Source organism: Rhincodon typus, chromosome 32 (assembly GCF_021869965.1).
Source record: "Rhincodon typus isolate 14 chromosome 32, sRhiTyp1.1, whole genome shotgun sequence".
NCBI lineage: Eukaryota > Metazoa > Chordata > Chondrichthyes > Orectolobiformes > Rhincodontidae > Rhincodon > Rhincodon typus.
The window spans coordinates 5085559-5099019 of record NC_063363.1 but is presented as its reverse complement, the minus strand read 5'-3'; the positions used below and the strand labels follow the sequence as shown (position 1 = coordinate 5099019).

Sequence of the window (13461 nt, the reverse complement as noted above, 5' to 3'; positions counted from 1 at the left end):
ATAGTTCAAAACTTTAATATAATTAAAATAAATGTAAATTCCTTTACAACTAGATAAATTCATTTAAATTATATGGAGGTTTCTAAATTTAAATGACTTTAAATGCAATTCTAAAAATTACAATTCCAATCTGCTTTAAATGCAAATAAATTAATTAATTAATTTACAATGTGATATCAAGAAATGGGTGGAAGCACTGGATATTGCACGTTATGGGTTCTGATAACATTCCAGTAATAGTACTGAAGACATATACTCCAGAGCTTGCCATATTCCTGGCCAAACAGTCCCAATACAGCTACAAAACTGTTATTTATACAAAAAAGCAGGACAAATCCAACACAGCCAGTTACTGCCCCATTGACCCACTTTCAATCATCAGTAAAGTGGTGGAAGGCATCATCAACAGTGCCATCATGCAGTACTGTTTAGCAATAACCCGCTCACTGAAGCCCAGTTTGAATTCTGCCAGGGCCACTCAGCTCCCAACCTCATTACAGCCTTGGTTCAAAAATGGACAAAAGAGATGAATTACAGAGGCAAGGTGAGAGTGTTGGCCTCGACATCAAGAAGCCCTTACAAAGCTAGAGGCTGACAGAGCAGATTTCAAGGGCCAAATGGCTTACTTATGCTTAGCTTCTCTATCTCTAGAGTCAATGAGAATCAGGAGGAAAACTCTCTGCCAGTTGAAGGCATACATAGCACATAGGAATATGGTTCTGTTATTTGGAGATCAGTCATCTAAGATACTATTGCAGGAGTTCGTTAGTGTCTTTGGATTCTTGCTCCTAGCCACTACCCACCCACTCTTGTTGGAAAGGTGTATAGATCAGCAGGATCAGCCCCAGCTACAATACTTCCAACTTGTGTTGATGTCAAACCATTGGAGGAGTCCCCCATTGGCTGCCAAGTTGCCATGGCAATACATTTGCTGGTATAGGATTGAATTAACTGGGGGTTGCATAATCAGACTGTCAAGCATCTGATAAATTAAGACACATTTGTCCATCTAATGCATCTTTCAATGTGAAACGTGCAGCTATAGGCACACGTCCAGGATTAAGTTTTCTGGGATTGAAGAATATGCGTGGGGTTAGAAGGAATGAGGAGGCATGACTTGGACAAGACATCAGCATGGACCAGTTGGGTCAAATGGATCAGTTCTATATTACAAACATTTTTAAGCTCACATGAAGGAAGATCATTGCACAAGATACTCTACAGCTGTCAAACACAAATTGATCCATATTTCACGAGCTGAAGATAGAACCTGCATTTATTCAGCAATTCTCATCACATCTGGAAATCCTGCAGGCAACCAATAATGTATTGACTGAAGTCAGGAGCGATTGGGAGAAATCTGAAATAAAATTTGTTTCCTATGCTGTGTGCTATATATTGGTGTTACTACGAATAGCATTTGAATGACATTTCAATACTGGATAAATCCTGCCCCTTTTGTCAATCGTGCCGTTGAATCTTTAATATCCACCGGAAAGAAGGCACCTCGTCAGTACTGCATCAATGTGTCAGTCCCAACTATATGCTCAAACCTTTGGAGAGTTGAATTTACACCCAATGCAGTAATATTTAAAATAATTTTATGCGGGTGAATAGTCACCCCTCCCTATACACTGGGACAGGGGAATGTATAAATCTCAGGGATGTGTAGCACCACCCATTTTTGTCCAATATCCAATCGACAGGCATAAAAATGCAGAACAGCTATTTTAATAGTTTGTATTTTTAACATATTTATTTTCTACTGTAAACAGATTACTGTCAACAAGTATAACTAGTATAACTAATGCATTGTGCACTGTCTCAGAGTAGTGTAGGTAAAACAAATATTTTCTTCTCATAAACCAGTGAACTAATAATTTAGCCGTGGAAAATTATTTTGTATAATCATACAAGGTTTCGTAAATCAGGCATCAAAACAGGTCACTCAACAAACAATTCATCTTCTATTGATGTTAGCAGTTAGTTATGATGGAGTCTGGTGGACAAGTATAATTCACAGAGAAATACTGCATGATTGTGGCACGGTGGCACGGTGGTTAGCACTGCTGCCTCACAGCACCAGGGACCCAGGTTCAATTCCAGCCTTGGGCGACTGTGTGGAGTTTGCACATTCTCCCCCTGTCTGTGTGGGTTTGCTCCAGTTTCCTCCCACAGTCCAAAGGTGTGCACCTTAGGTGGATTGGCCATGCTAAATTGCCTGTAGTGTTCAGGGCTGTGCAGCTTAGGTGGGTTATAGGGGGATGGGTCTGGGTGGGATGCACTGAGGTTCGGTATGGACTTGTTGGGCCAAAGGGCCTGTTCCCACACTATAGGGATTCTATGATCTGTAGTTCCAAATACACATTCAAAATGAGCTGCTAACAGGGCACTAGTTAAAATACACACCAGCACTGCCTTCTGTAGAAGGTATGATTGGCCTTTCAAGATCAAAATGATAGATCCATAGCTCCACATCTAAGAAACACATCAGACTTTTGAGCTTAATACAGTATTTATTTATTCTTTAATACAGTTTAATAAACATCAAAGCCTAGATTGATTATCTGTGCTTCAGGGGTGTTATATCAGATTGTGAAATAGATGAAACCTTAGAAATCTACATGGAATGCTAATGGTATTTGCAATTTTGTATTCCATTTCTGTTTTCTTGGTCTCGTACATCTGCAGAAAAAATCCTTTTTACACTCATACCATTAATCATCCAAACATGACCATTGCAGAATAAGTAAATAACTATTAAAACTAAGGCAAAAACAGCTTTCTGTTAAGGTCTCCTCTCTTGCAGATCCTGATAAACATCAGGACTATCTTCAGATACAATAGTATCATGCCTTGCCGGCTCATTAAATAAAAGGAATGAGTTCAGTGCCAAACCAAGAACATCATGGTTGATTCCAGGTATTGGAGGATTAAGAGATGAGAGAATGCAAGGAAGGAAAATTGTTACTTTGCAGTCATAAGCTGACATTTGAGGCAAAGTACCTTGGGGAGATTTTTATGTATAGGAAGCAAACAACTTCAACGCATTTACCTAAAGATGCAAGTGATCTCAAGTTGGCTTGTCCTCAATTTTTGGGAGAATCCTTAGTCTATGCTACAACAGGCAGCAACACAATTTAGCAGAATTTCATCTACGGATAACACACTTGTAATACCTCTTAATATGGAATATTACAGAATATTTTTTCTGTGTAGAACCTGTTTCCGCTGAAACTTCATCTGCCCCTTCAATTTCCCAGTTTTACCATTTGGGTATTCCTGCACTCTGCCAGAGGAACTTGCAGGCAAGGAATTCCAAACAATTACTTTCTCTGGTCTCACTGTCAACAGGACTTGGCACAGCAGGGGGTATAGTGCTTTGAGTTGCATAGGACTACATGCGCAAAGCATCAAAGTTTAAGAGTAGCTTCAGAAACAACTAAATTATGATAAACTGAAGTAACAGAGCCCACATGCTGCTTCTCTGCAATTTTACACCAGCTTAAAGCAGTTGAGGGCTATCACTCCCTACTTGTTAACACATCTCCATCTGTTTTAAGCAACAAACCCTATCTTGTTCCCTGGGGAGGTTCAGGTAAAAAAATAATTGCACTATTTAGGACAGCTCAGTCAGCTTGAATAGTCTAGAAATAATATTTCAATTTTGTAAAATGTACAGTATTGACAAGTTGACCAATGCACCTCACCCAATTTTAATACAACAGAAATGAGATTGGAGAAGAAAATGACAACATGCACCTAGTCCAACATTTTAAACAAGTGACCACAGATAAATTGGCACTCCTGTTCTCAATCCCCACAAGTTCAGAGTGAACTGACCTCAAGCTCTCTGTATGGAGGTGTGTATTTGTGGGGGTTGGGGTGTTGGGACATTCAATCAGCTACACTATTCCCACTTTTATGGAAAGGGGGCAGAGATGAGAAAGAAGCAAATATACAAAAAAGCCTCCTATTGACTTCGAGAAGCTTGTGCAGTTTGTGAATGCCTAATGCTGCCAAGGTTGAGGTCACCTGTAATTAAAGTTTGAGAAGATCTGTAGCTCAGGTTCTGGATGAGGTTGTAGACATGCTTGCTGAGAAGACTGAGGCATATAAATATCAAGTGGGACAGAGCACCAACGCTTCACTGGAAGTGCACTCACGATGTTACCTAGCCGGATGATGAAACGTTTACAACCAAACCCACCAGCTGGGCGAGCATGTCTACAACCTCACTTGTAATTGATTAAACTACACCAGGATGAGTTCAGTCACAGTCACAGCCCCCAACTGAATCAGCTACAGGCATTCTGTTGCCGTACATCCAGTTTCTCACACTAGTCAATAACGTATTTGGCCATTTTTTAGCTGCAGCATGTCCATGTGTCAGGAATTCTGATCACCCTTTGCATGAGGTTATTTCTTCACTTTGCAAAAATCTTTTTTTAGAAGTAGTTAAGTATTCTTCCTGAAGATCAACCACTGTAGTATCATCAGTGTGTTTAACATAAAATAACAATGAAATGCAAAGCAACAAATGCAGTTATAAATAACTAGCTATCCTAAGTTTTACCTTGCTTGAAGGTTGAGGAACTGTTGAAGAAATTTGAACTTCGAAGAATTTTGAACAGCTCCACGTTGGACCTAGCTACTGAAAAGACTTTTAAAAATCCAATAAATGATGGTGGGTTCCTGGTGAACCTGAAGCTTGTTAATGAACACAAGTTAAAAGAAATGAAACTTAGTACAGCATGTAGGTAGGTCACTCTACAGCCAATGTCATATTCCCCCAGGAAATCAGATGTGGCAGAAAGCACACTATATTTCAACTGCTTGAAGCTCTCTCAGCTGTTGTAGGTTTCAACAATCTGCTTGTGGAATGGCTTCCCCAATTGAGGAGGAACACTGTGTAGAAATGTAACAAAATAGAGGACAATTTCAATACCAGCAAAAGCAATGCCATGCTCCTACTCAATCTTACTGGTGATAGGGATGAGTGGTGCTTGGGGTGAGGAGCAGAAGATTCAATAAAGAAGCACAAAGAAAACCAGTTTTTTTTATATATAAAAAAGAATATTGATCTCCTCCATATTTTTAATCTTGAATTTTTTTTTTTTTTAAATGTACACTGGCTTCAATTTATGGATTATTTCTAAGTACAGAAGCAAAATATAAACATCATCTTGCATGCGTCCCAACATTCGCAAAGGAACCAAGACTGTTAAGATTTACTGAGGTGCTGAATCAATAGCTCTTTCTCTTGTGAATAATAAAAGGTGGCACCTACTAGCCCCCTGTACACAACCTGTTCTGTCAGCCTTTATGGGAGAGATATGATAGCAAAACTTTGACACCAATGTAGCCAAGTAAATTGAAGTCACACTTTGGTGTTTTAATCCTCTCAAATGCATGCCACTCAGCACAATGTCAAGGCTATAGGGGTGCCACACTCCCTAGGACAGCCGGGATGGCTAACAAAGGGAAGAGCTGAAAGTGTTTAGCTCAAACTCCATGTATTTCAGATCTTCAAAACAAGTAACTTATTATAATTTGTGAATAAACTTCCTCTAAAACTTCTTTACAATTGTTCAAGCCTTGCAGCTCCAAACAAGGAGAAATCACAAACATTTCAGTACAAATCAAAGAAGTCAATACAATGTTCATGGATCATTTAAAAAAAATGCTTAACATCCACTGTCACAGTGTGATACCATGGAAGTACACAGCACAAAGGTTTAAACAGCAGATGGAAAAAAAGGGTTTCATTTCTAGTTAGCTTTTTGATTAAGTTGTCAGTGCTAATTTGAACTACATTGCTTCAATATTACAGCAGTGCTGTTCCAGTTAGGAAAGAGTGAAATGTGACTGTTCACTTTGACGAAATAGTAAAGGTCATCTCTTAATCCACCATTAAGTTCCTCTGCAGCTGAAAATAGCAATAAATTAAACAATTAATTTCTATTCCTCTTCCATTTCTAACAATTAGCATCTCTCCTGTAAAATACCTGTAGAAAAATCAAGAGTCAAAACCCATAAACCTTTTGATAGACAAAAAGAAAGAGCTGAAAGAAAATCCCCAATAACTTTCCTTAAATGGTCCTGAGATTTGGAGAGTGGTGTGTTCCAACTAAATGGGACCGGAGGTCGATTACCAAGGCACTGGATTTAAACGTGCCAACACAAGATTGTTCAAGAAATGGGCAGTTTCCAAAGGAATCAAACTTAAACTTAATACAAATGGTCTCACTTGAAAGCTCAATGAGCAAGACAGGCCAAAGGTTATTGAAACCTGCCAAAAATCGGAAATGTTACTCTGCCTCAAACTGTACTAGACACCAGTCAAGTACCAGTTTATTCAAAAACTTATTTTATTAGAAGAAACGTTTCGTTGCAAGTGCTACTATTTGGTGGCACTCTCACCAAGTTATAAAACTACAGCACATCTTGGAAGACAGAAGAACACTGAATACATGAAACGACCATCACCACTCCTTTAGATTCACTGCTCATGGAGTATTCACTGAGTTGCTGCCACTTGAAAAAATAAATGCAACAGCGCATCCTCACAGCTTTAAAATACTTTCTAACTGCTACCATTTACTAGTTTCCATAAACTTGAGTACTGCTGAAAAGAAAGATATTTTGTTAAAGCTTTTCATCTTGCACTCATCAAGACAATTGGCAAGAAATACCAAAGGAAACAGGAAACATCTATACTGTATGGGAGAAAAGTGCTGATTGGTTGGCGAGTAGACTCTGGTTGAGGCATTACCATGGAGAATGTACTAGATAACGATGACTGACACTTCTTTACCAACTAAGTTTTATTTAAATTTTAAACAAGGCATGTTGACTCTGATTGGTAAGGCATTGCCTTGAGAAATGAACCAAAGAATGGCAGTCGCATACTTTGTTGCTTTGAAACAGAAGCAGTGTGGGTAGATGTTCTTTTCACCTGTAAAGAACTGGGCTATTTGGGCTCACAGTATGGCTAGTTTCATATTCCAAAACCTGCAATTGGTAATTCAGAGAAGCCAATTCTTTTAGACTGAAAGAAGGTGCACAAACATACACTGCACCTGTTTCAATACAATAAAATATGTGACAGTCATTCTCTGGTTCATTTCTTGAGTCAATCAGAATTAAACTGCCTTGTATAAAACTTAAACAAAGCACAGCAATTAAATGTCAATCATTAACAGCTGTATTCTTCATAGCAACACCCCAACAAATCAGAATTCACTTTCCAACCAATCAACATTCTCTGATTATACAGTATAATTGTTGTTTTCCCTTTACTTCGGAATATCTTGCAAATTGTCCTAATGAGTACAAGAGAAAAACTTTGACAAATGTGTCCTTTTTAAGCAAGTTTTGTATTATCAAATGGCTACTAATTTCCATAAACCTGGGTGTCCATATCCCTGCCATCATACTTTGCATCAAGCCTGTACAACTTAGGTACTGTTTGATCACCCAGTTCAAACTTACACAATGCTCATCTAATATCTGCATCAGGAAAGGCAGGCTGCCAGTGAACCTAAGGTTCAGAAATACAGATAGGTACTGACTGATACTGACCTAACAGATTATACTATGTTGGAGGAGAAAGATAGAGAAAAAGGAAAGATCTTCAATATCACACTGCTGCACATGGACTGTGCTTTCTATAAGACTGGGTTGAAGTTCTGTAAGCCTTTTTCCTTTGTAGTGCAGTCTTTGGGAATTCAAGAAAAAAAATTATAACACATTTTGTAAGGCAACTACAGCCAACACAAATTGTTTAAGGTTTTCTGTTTCAGCACATTAGATATCCAAGATTCTAGGGGCTCTGTAAAAATCACTGAGTTGTGAGAGGTTGGGAGAACAGCTTTTGTTGCTGTTGCTAAGAATGCTATTCTGTATTCTATACACCTGTTTTTGGACTGACTTGTACATCAGTTCAATTGTTATTAAGTAAAACTAAAATAAAGACTCTTCTCTAATATTCTAATTTCCTTTATGAGACTAACAGACATGAGAGAAGGGATCTTGGTTCCTAAGGGTGTGGCAATACTTGCAGATGTCTTGGAACACATTAGCATTTGCAGGGCTCCCTCACACAACTGGCGTCATGAATAGCACCTACGGAAATCTTAATGGACCAGACATTGCTTCATAATGCAAGCTTCTGGCATGCAAGATTCAATACAGAATTAGAGGTACAACAAAAGTTACCCTTCTTCTGTTTAGTGCTCTTCGCAGAGTAATGTCACTGCAATAACATAAAGGTACTGGTCTTGGTGCATGCATAATAATTACAGAGACTCTGCGCACCAACACATCTGCATTACCATTAGCTGTTTCTGATTTTACACAGATTCTTTAAAGTCATTCTAGCCAGATAGCTAAATCAGCAATACTGTCCAGTCAGTACCTCCAAAAAGGTGGTTCTGATGAGTTTTAGAACAAAAACCCCAGGCTTGGGGAATTATGCTGTGCTATAGTAGCGTACCAATTTTTTTTATCCGCCATTTAAGTGGAGTTTTTAAGCCATTTAAATTAAGCACATTAAGGCGTCCGCTAGAACAGCAGCAAAACGGAATTTTGCCCAAACACATGAAGTGCTTGCGTTTTATACCGCACAACACAATTTCAAAACCACTAAATATTTACCATCCTTAAAATAAGCATGTAGTTGGTTGTGAATCCCTCACTCAGTAGACTTATTTTAACAGGTCTTCTCATTTCAGACTGTCAATCAGCTACATTAATAAGAATGTACTGAATTAAAGGTGCTAAAGTTGGCAGCTGGCTTCTTAAGAGCAAAAATGGGACTGTGCTGGACCAACCTCCCGCACAGTTACGACAATAGCATTCTATTACTTTGTTCGGTAATGAACAAGGGTTGCAGTGATGAATTAAGATATGCCATCAAGGTACAGTCCCTGGATAGTCTGCTACAGTAGGTACATAGAGACAGCAGTGAATGTCCCATATATTCTCTGTTTGCCGTTGCTGTTTTTCACTCGAAGGTCTGCCCATTTTGATCCTTCTGTCGTTTCCTTTCTGCCAACCACTGCTGAATTTTCTCTCGCATTTCTGAGTTTGCTTTGATCTGATCCATCGTGAGTGGACTACGATTGAATGGGTCAGTCTGATCACTGAAGCAAAACAGAACAGAAATCAGAATTAGTGCTTTGGGGGGATTTAAAATACGAAGACAGTAAACAATGCAAATGAAATTCACTGCCTTCAAATACCGCCATCGATGATAAACCCATCTGGGTTGCAAACAGGTTCCACTCTTGAATACTTTCGTAAGTTGGTCTGTACAAGTCGGAACACAATACAGTACAAAGTAGCTGTTCATAAGTACTAGGAAACATTCAGACGTCTGATCTTTAAAATTAATATTTATACATTCCTGTAGGGGGCTCATTCGTAAGAATGAGTGTCCGTAAGTCATACGTACATAAATTGTAGATCGTCTGTGCTGGAATTTACTTTTCCCCTTGCACCCAAATTCCTTACCTGAGGAGATGCCTAGCAATGGTTGACCTGTCAACTGTCACCCGGGAAGAGGGCAGTATAACTGGATCAGTCATCACTGTGCTCATTATTGGATCAAGGAATTCATCTGGTGCATCGACAAATGTTTCCTCTTCCTGCTGTTGCAGGTCTGCAAAAGACTGATTGACAGAGCATCAGTGTTACCTGTGGTCAAGAACAGCATCATAAACAGTAGGCAATAGTCATGAACTAAGGCTCTGCTCAAAGACAACCTCATTTGGAGCTCCGACTCAGAGACACAAAGGAAAGACTTACTACAAATATTGATGTACATGTCAACTTTGACACCTCGAAAAATCCCAACTAAAGTGAATCAAGCATGAGGGGCTGCTGTTTTGAAATGCCATTAGCACTTGACACAAAGAGTGGTACATCTTAAACACCCCCATTTCTTCACAACACAGCTTATATTGCCTATTGATCCCTTGTATCCAGTTATAAAGTACTGATAAGTAAGACATTAATTTGTGGGGTAAAAAATTGAAGCTGACTCCTGATGCAAGTATAGCATGTTGTGGCTGGTAATACAGTTTTTCCAAACTAATGTCAATGAACCCTGTAGAAGGCCAAGTCATTCACCAGATATTGTGCCCTCCTGACGTTTCTGTGCCACTGTTGCTCAGTGACAGTAAAGCCAAGGAATTACCCATGACATAGTGCTAGTTATCAATTTACCAAGGCAGGAAAGTAGGAGTCAGTCTGTTTTCCACAACTGTTTATTTACATTGCTCATTTCAACACAACCACCAGCCTGTTCTCTCCCCTTCCTAATCAACTTCCCTTATTACAGAAAATCAGCCCCGAGATATTTTCTAATCAACTGGCTCAGAGATGTTAGTACACATCTCTAGAGCAGGCAGGACTTGAACCCAGGTCTCCTAACTCAGAGGTAACAACACTACCACTGTGCCACAGCAGCCCTAAAACCAGCCCTTAAATATTTTCTAATCAACCCTGTTCAGATATGGTGTTACACACTTCAGGAGCAGGCAGGATTTGAACCTGAATCTCCTGGCTCAGAGGTAGGGACACCAGCACTGTGTCACAACAGCTCTAAAATCAGCCCTTAGATATATGCATCCAATAAGCATCCAGCTGTTCTATTATTTCTGCAGGATGTCCTGATTCCTTCTTAAAGGGATTATCACTTACAACATTGTCATGACATACCTTTACTTTATCAGCCAGGTCACTGAATGCCATGATCATGTCGCCTGGCTTGTTGATCTTCTTCAGCACCCTCACAGTCTGTGCAAACAACATTGGGGAATAGGAGCGTCCATCCTTTGGCACAGTGGCACAGAAACTCTCTTTCACTCTGATATAGGAACACAGGGAGGAGTTTAGAATTAATAGTGGAGGCAGCTGATTATTTCTAAATATTTTACTTGGCTTCAATCTTAAATATCAAGGACAGGGTGAGTAAGTTTATGTGCATTTGCATTCTTGCCCAGTAACTAAAAACAAAATTCAGATATGGAATGTTATGCTTTGCAAGTTTGTGCATTTAAACAACGGCAATCCCAACACAGGATCAAAACGTTGAAGGATACTCTACTTCAGTTCAGACGAATTGCATTCAACTTGAGATATCAACAATATTTCTCTCCACTGCAAGATCTGCTCAGTATTCCAGTACCTTCTCTGTTTTTACTTCAGATTTACAGCATCCTGTGTATTTTGTTTATATTCTAATATTGTTGTTTAATGATACTCATTTGGCTCTGTTCTCACATATCTTTTACTAGCTGGTCACATAGAGGTAGGAAACTTCAAAGACCATCAGTAGCTTGACTTTTAATTTCCTCTACATTATTTTCATATGCACTGGATATTCACATGAATAGAAACCCTTGTTTATCCAATTTAAAGTAATCACTACTGTGATGATTTAAAAGCATGTTAAAATGGCATGCAAACCAACCTAACAATTGAGAGGGAATATACGCAGAGATTGAAAGGATTTGAGGTGAGAGAAGGGAGGAAATTATTTTGTTGTATTTTCTACTATCGCAACTCTTAATTGCAGTAATAACTCTGATGTAGAGTAAACATTTCCAAGGATAAAGTGCCAGACCACAGGTTATATCTTTTGCAGCATTCTCAGCTCTCAGAATCCTCCTTACAGTCTTTTGTAATTAGGCATTAACTTGCCATATTCCAAGCCAGAGCAGGGTCTAGCAATTTGTTAAAAGTTGGAATTTGTATTTTGTTGAACTGTTGTCACTTACCCCAGGTTCAAATAGATGGTGCAAATGTCAGACACCAACTGTTGTGGCTTAAAGTCAAACTCACTGAAATCCTTCACCTTGAGGGCACCCATTTTAGGTCCAACTAAGTGCTGGAGAAAGTAGTTCAGCATTGAGATGATCCGCTCAGCAAGGATGGGGTGCACACACAATGCCTTGATTTCTGTTAGAGGGAATCATGATGGATAATTAAAATATTAGTCCTTTGCTAGCTTTCATATACAAACATATTTCCTCCAAATTTCCCTCCTCTCCTGTTCATGCCAATTCTTGCTAGAGTAGATTTTCAAGGTACAGTGATAATGCACCAGAACAATTCCCATATGGGCTATTATTCATCCTTTTGCCCAATTGCTGGCACATGGCTTAACTCGTGACAAAGTCACAACTGAGCTCAGATCTGTCTTCATTCAATGCCCAGGGTCAATGAACAGTGGCTTGGAACAAAAAGATGTATCAGAATTTCCCCATTCCAACCCATGGCACATAGGCCAGCAGCAACATCCCAACTGCTGCCATGCTGAATTCAGCTAAATCAGCACAGTCTAACAATCACATTTTGGACTCTCTAGTTTGTGGACTTATTTTTGTTGGGTAGGAGTAACTAGGGATATGGAGTTATGGGAGTAAATAGAGTTGAGGTATAGATTAGCCACAACCAAACTGAAAGACAAAGCAAGTTTCAAAGGGCTGAATGACCTCTTACTGATAATTGATTGTCTAGTAGGGCATAAACAGTAGTTTAAGATTGCACAAATGTGGTTCTAACTACTAAAGTGGCACAGCAGTAATATGTAGCAAATTAGTAGTGAGCCAGATCATGAGCGATCCCAAAATGGGAACACGAACTTGCCTGAGCGGCAGCTACTTCAAAAAATGGAATAAATTCACAGTACACTCTGGGCAAAAGCAGTGAATATTCTTCAGGAGACCGTTACCTACAATCCCACTTTACAACTTGGTTAATATACTGCAGGATTAAGGTTATTATTAAGCATTCATGTGGAAAAATTATTTGCTGTCTTTAATTCTGGAGCAGCCTTTATGTTCACTGCTTTCCTGGCAGAACATCTTTGCAATGCTTCTCTACTACAGAATAATGTTTCATAGCAAGCACTCTAATCCTTTTGCCTTTCTGCTTTCCACTGTATTCAGTGGGAATCAGACAGCAAGAGTAAGGATCAGCTTTATGAACATCAAATTAGAAGCAGGTTTTGGCTATTGGCTCCTCCAGCGTGCTCCATCATTCAACAAGATCATGGCTGAGCTGATTGTGGCCTCAACTTTATTTTGCTGCCTACTCCTACAACCTTCAATTCTTGATTAACAAGAGAATCAATCTATGCTGACTTAAAAATATTCATGACTGTCCCTCCTCCATGCTCAGGGGAGCAGAATTTCACAGATCCAGTCAGAGAAAACATTTCTCTCTAATCTCCATCTTAAATGAGACCCTGGAGTTTTAAACAGCTATGCTCTGGTTCTAGTTTCTCCCACAAGGTGGAACATTCTTGGAATTGTCAACAGAACTGATTGTTTACTGAAAATTAGGACACACCATTTAGGGCATCAAAAAACAGCCATACAGATGGAGAATTAAGACCATATGACCATAAGACATAGGAGCAGAAATTAAGCCATTCGGTCCATCGAGTCT

The 13461-nt window shown here is 39.2% G+C and overlaps 1 protein-coding gene across 2 annotated transcripts in view; it reads right to left on the bottom strand.

Moving 5' to 3' along the window:
* Positions 1-5079: 5079 nt before the first annotated feature.
* ube4a (ubiquitination factor E4A (UFD2 homolog, yeast)) overlaps positions 5080-13461 on the bottom strand; it is a 54759-nt gene continuing 46377 nt past the window's right edge. For both annotated transcript variants that reach the window (XM_048615321.1, XM_048615322.1), the window contains exons 17-20: positions 11787-11967; positions 10726-10873; positions 9517-9674; positions 5080-9146 (exon numbers count right to left, since the gene is read on the bottom strand). In XM_048615321.1, coding sequence (XP_048471278.1) covers positions 9008-9146; positions 9517-9674; positions 10726-10873; positions 11787-11967 — 626 coding nt within the window. In that variant the 3' untranslated portion in view covers positions 5080-9007. The remainder of the gene's footprint in view (positions 9147-9516; positions 9675-10725; positions 10874-11786; positions 11968-13461) is intronic.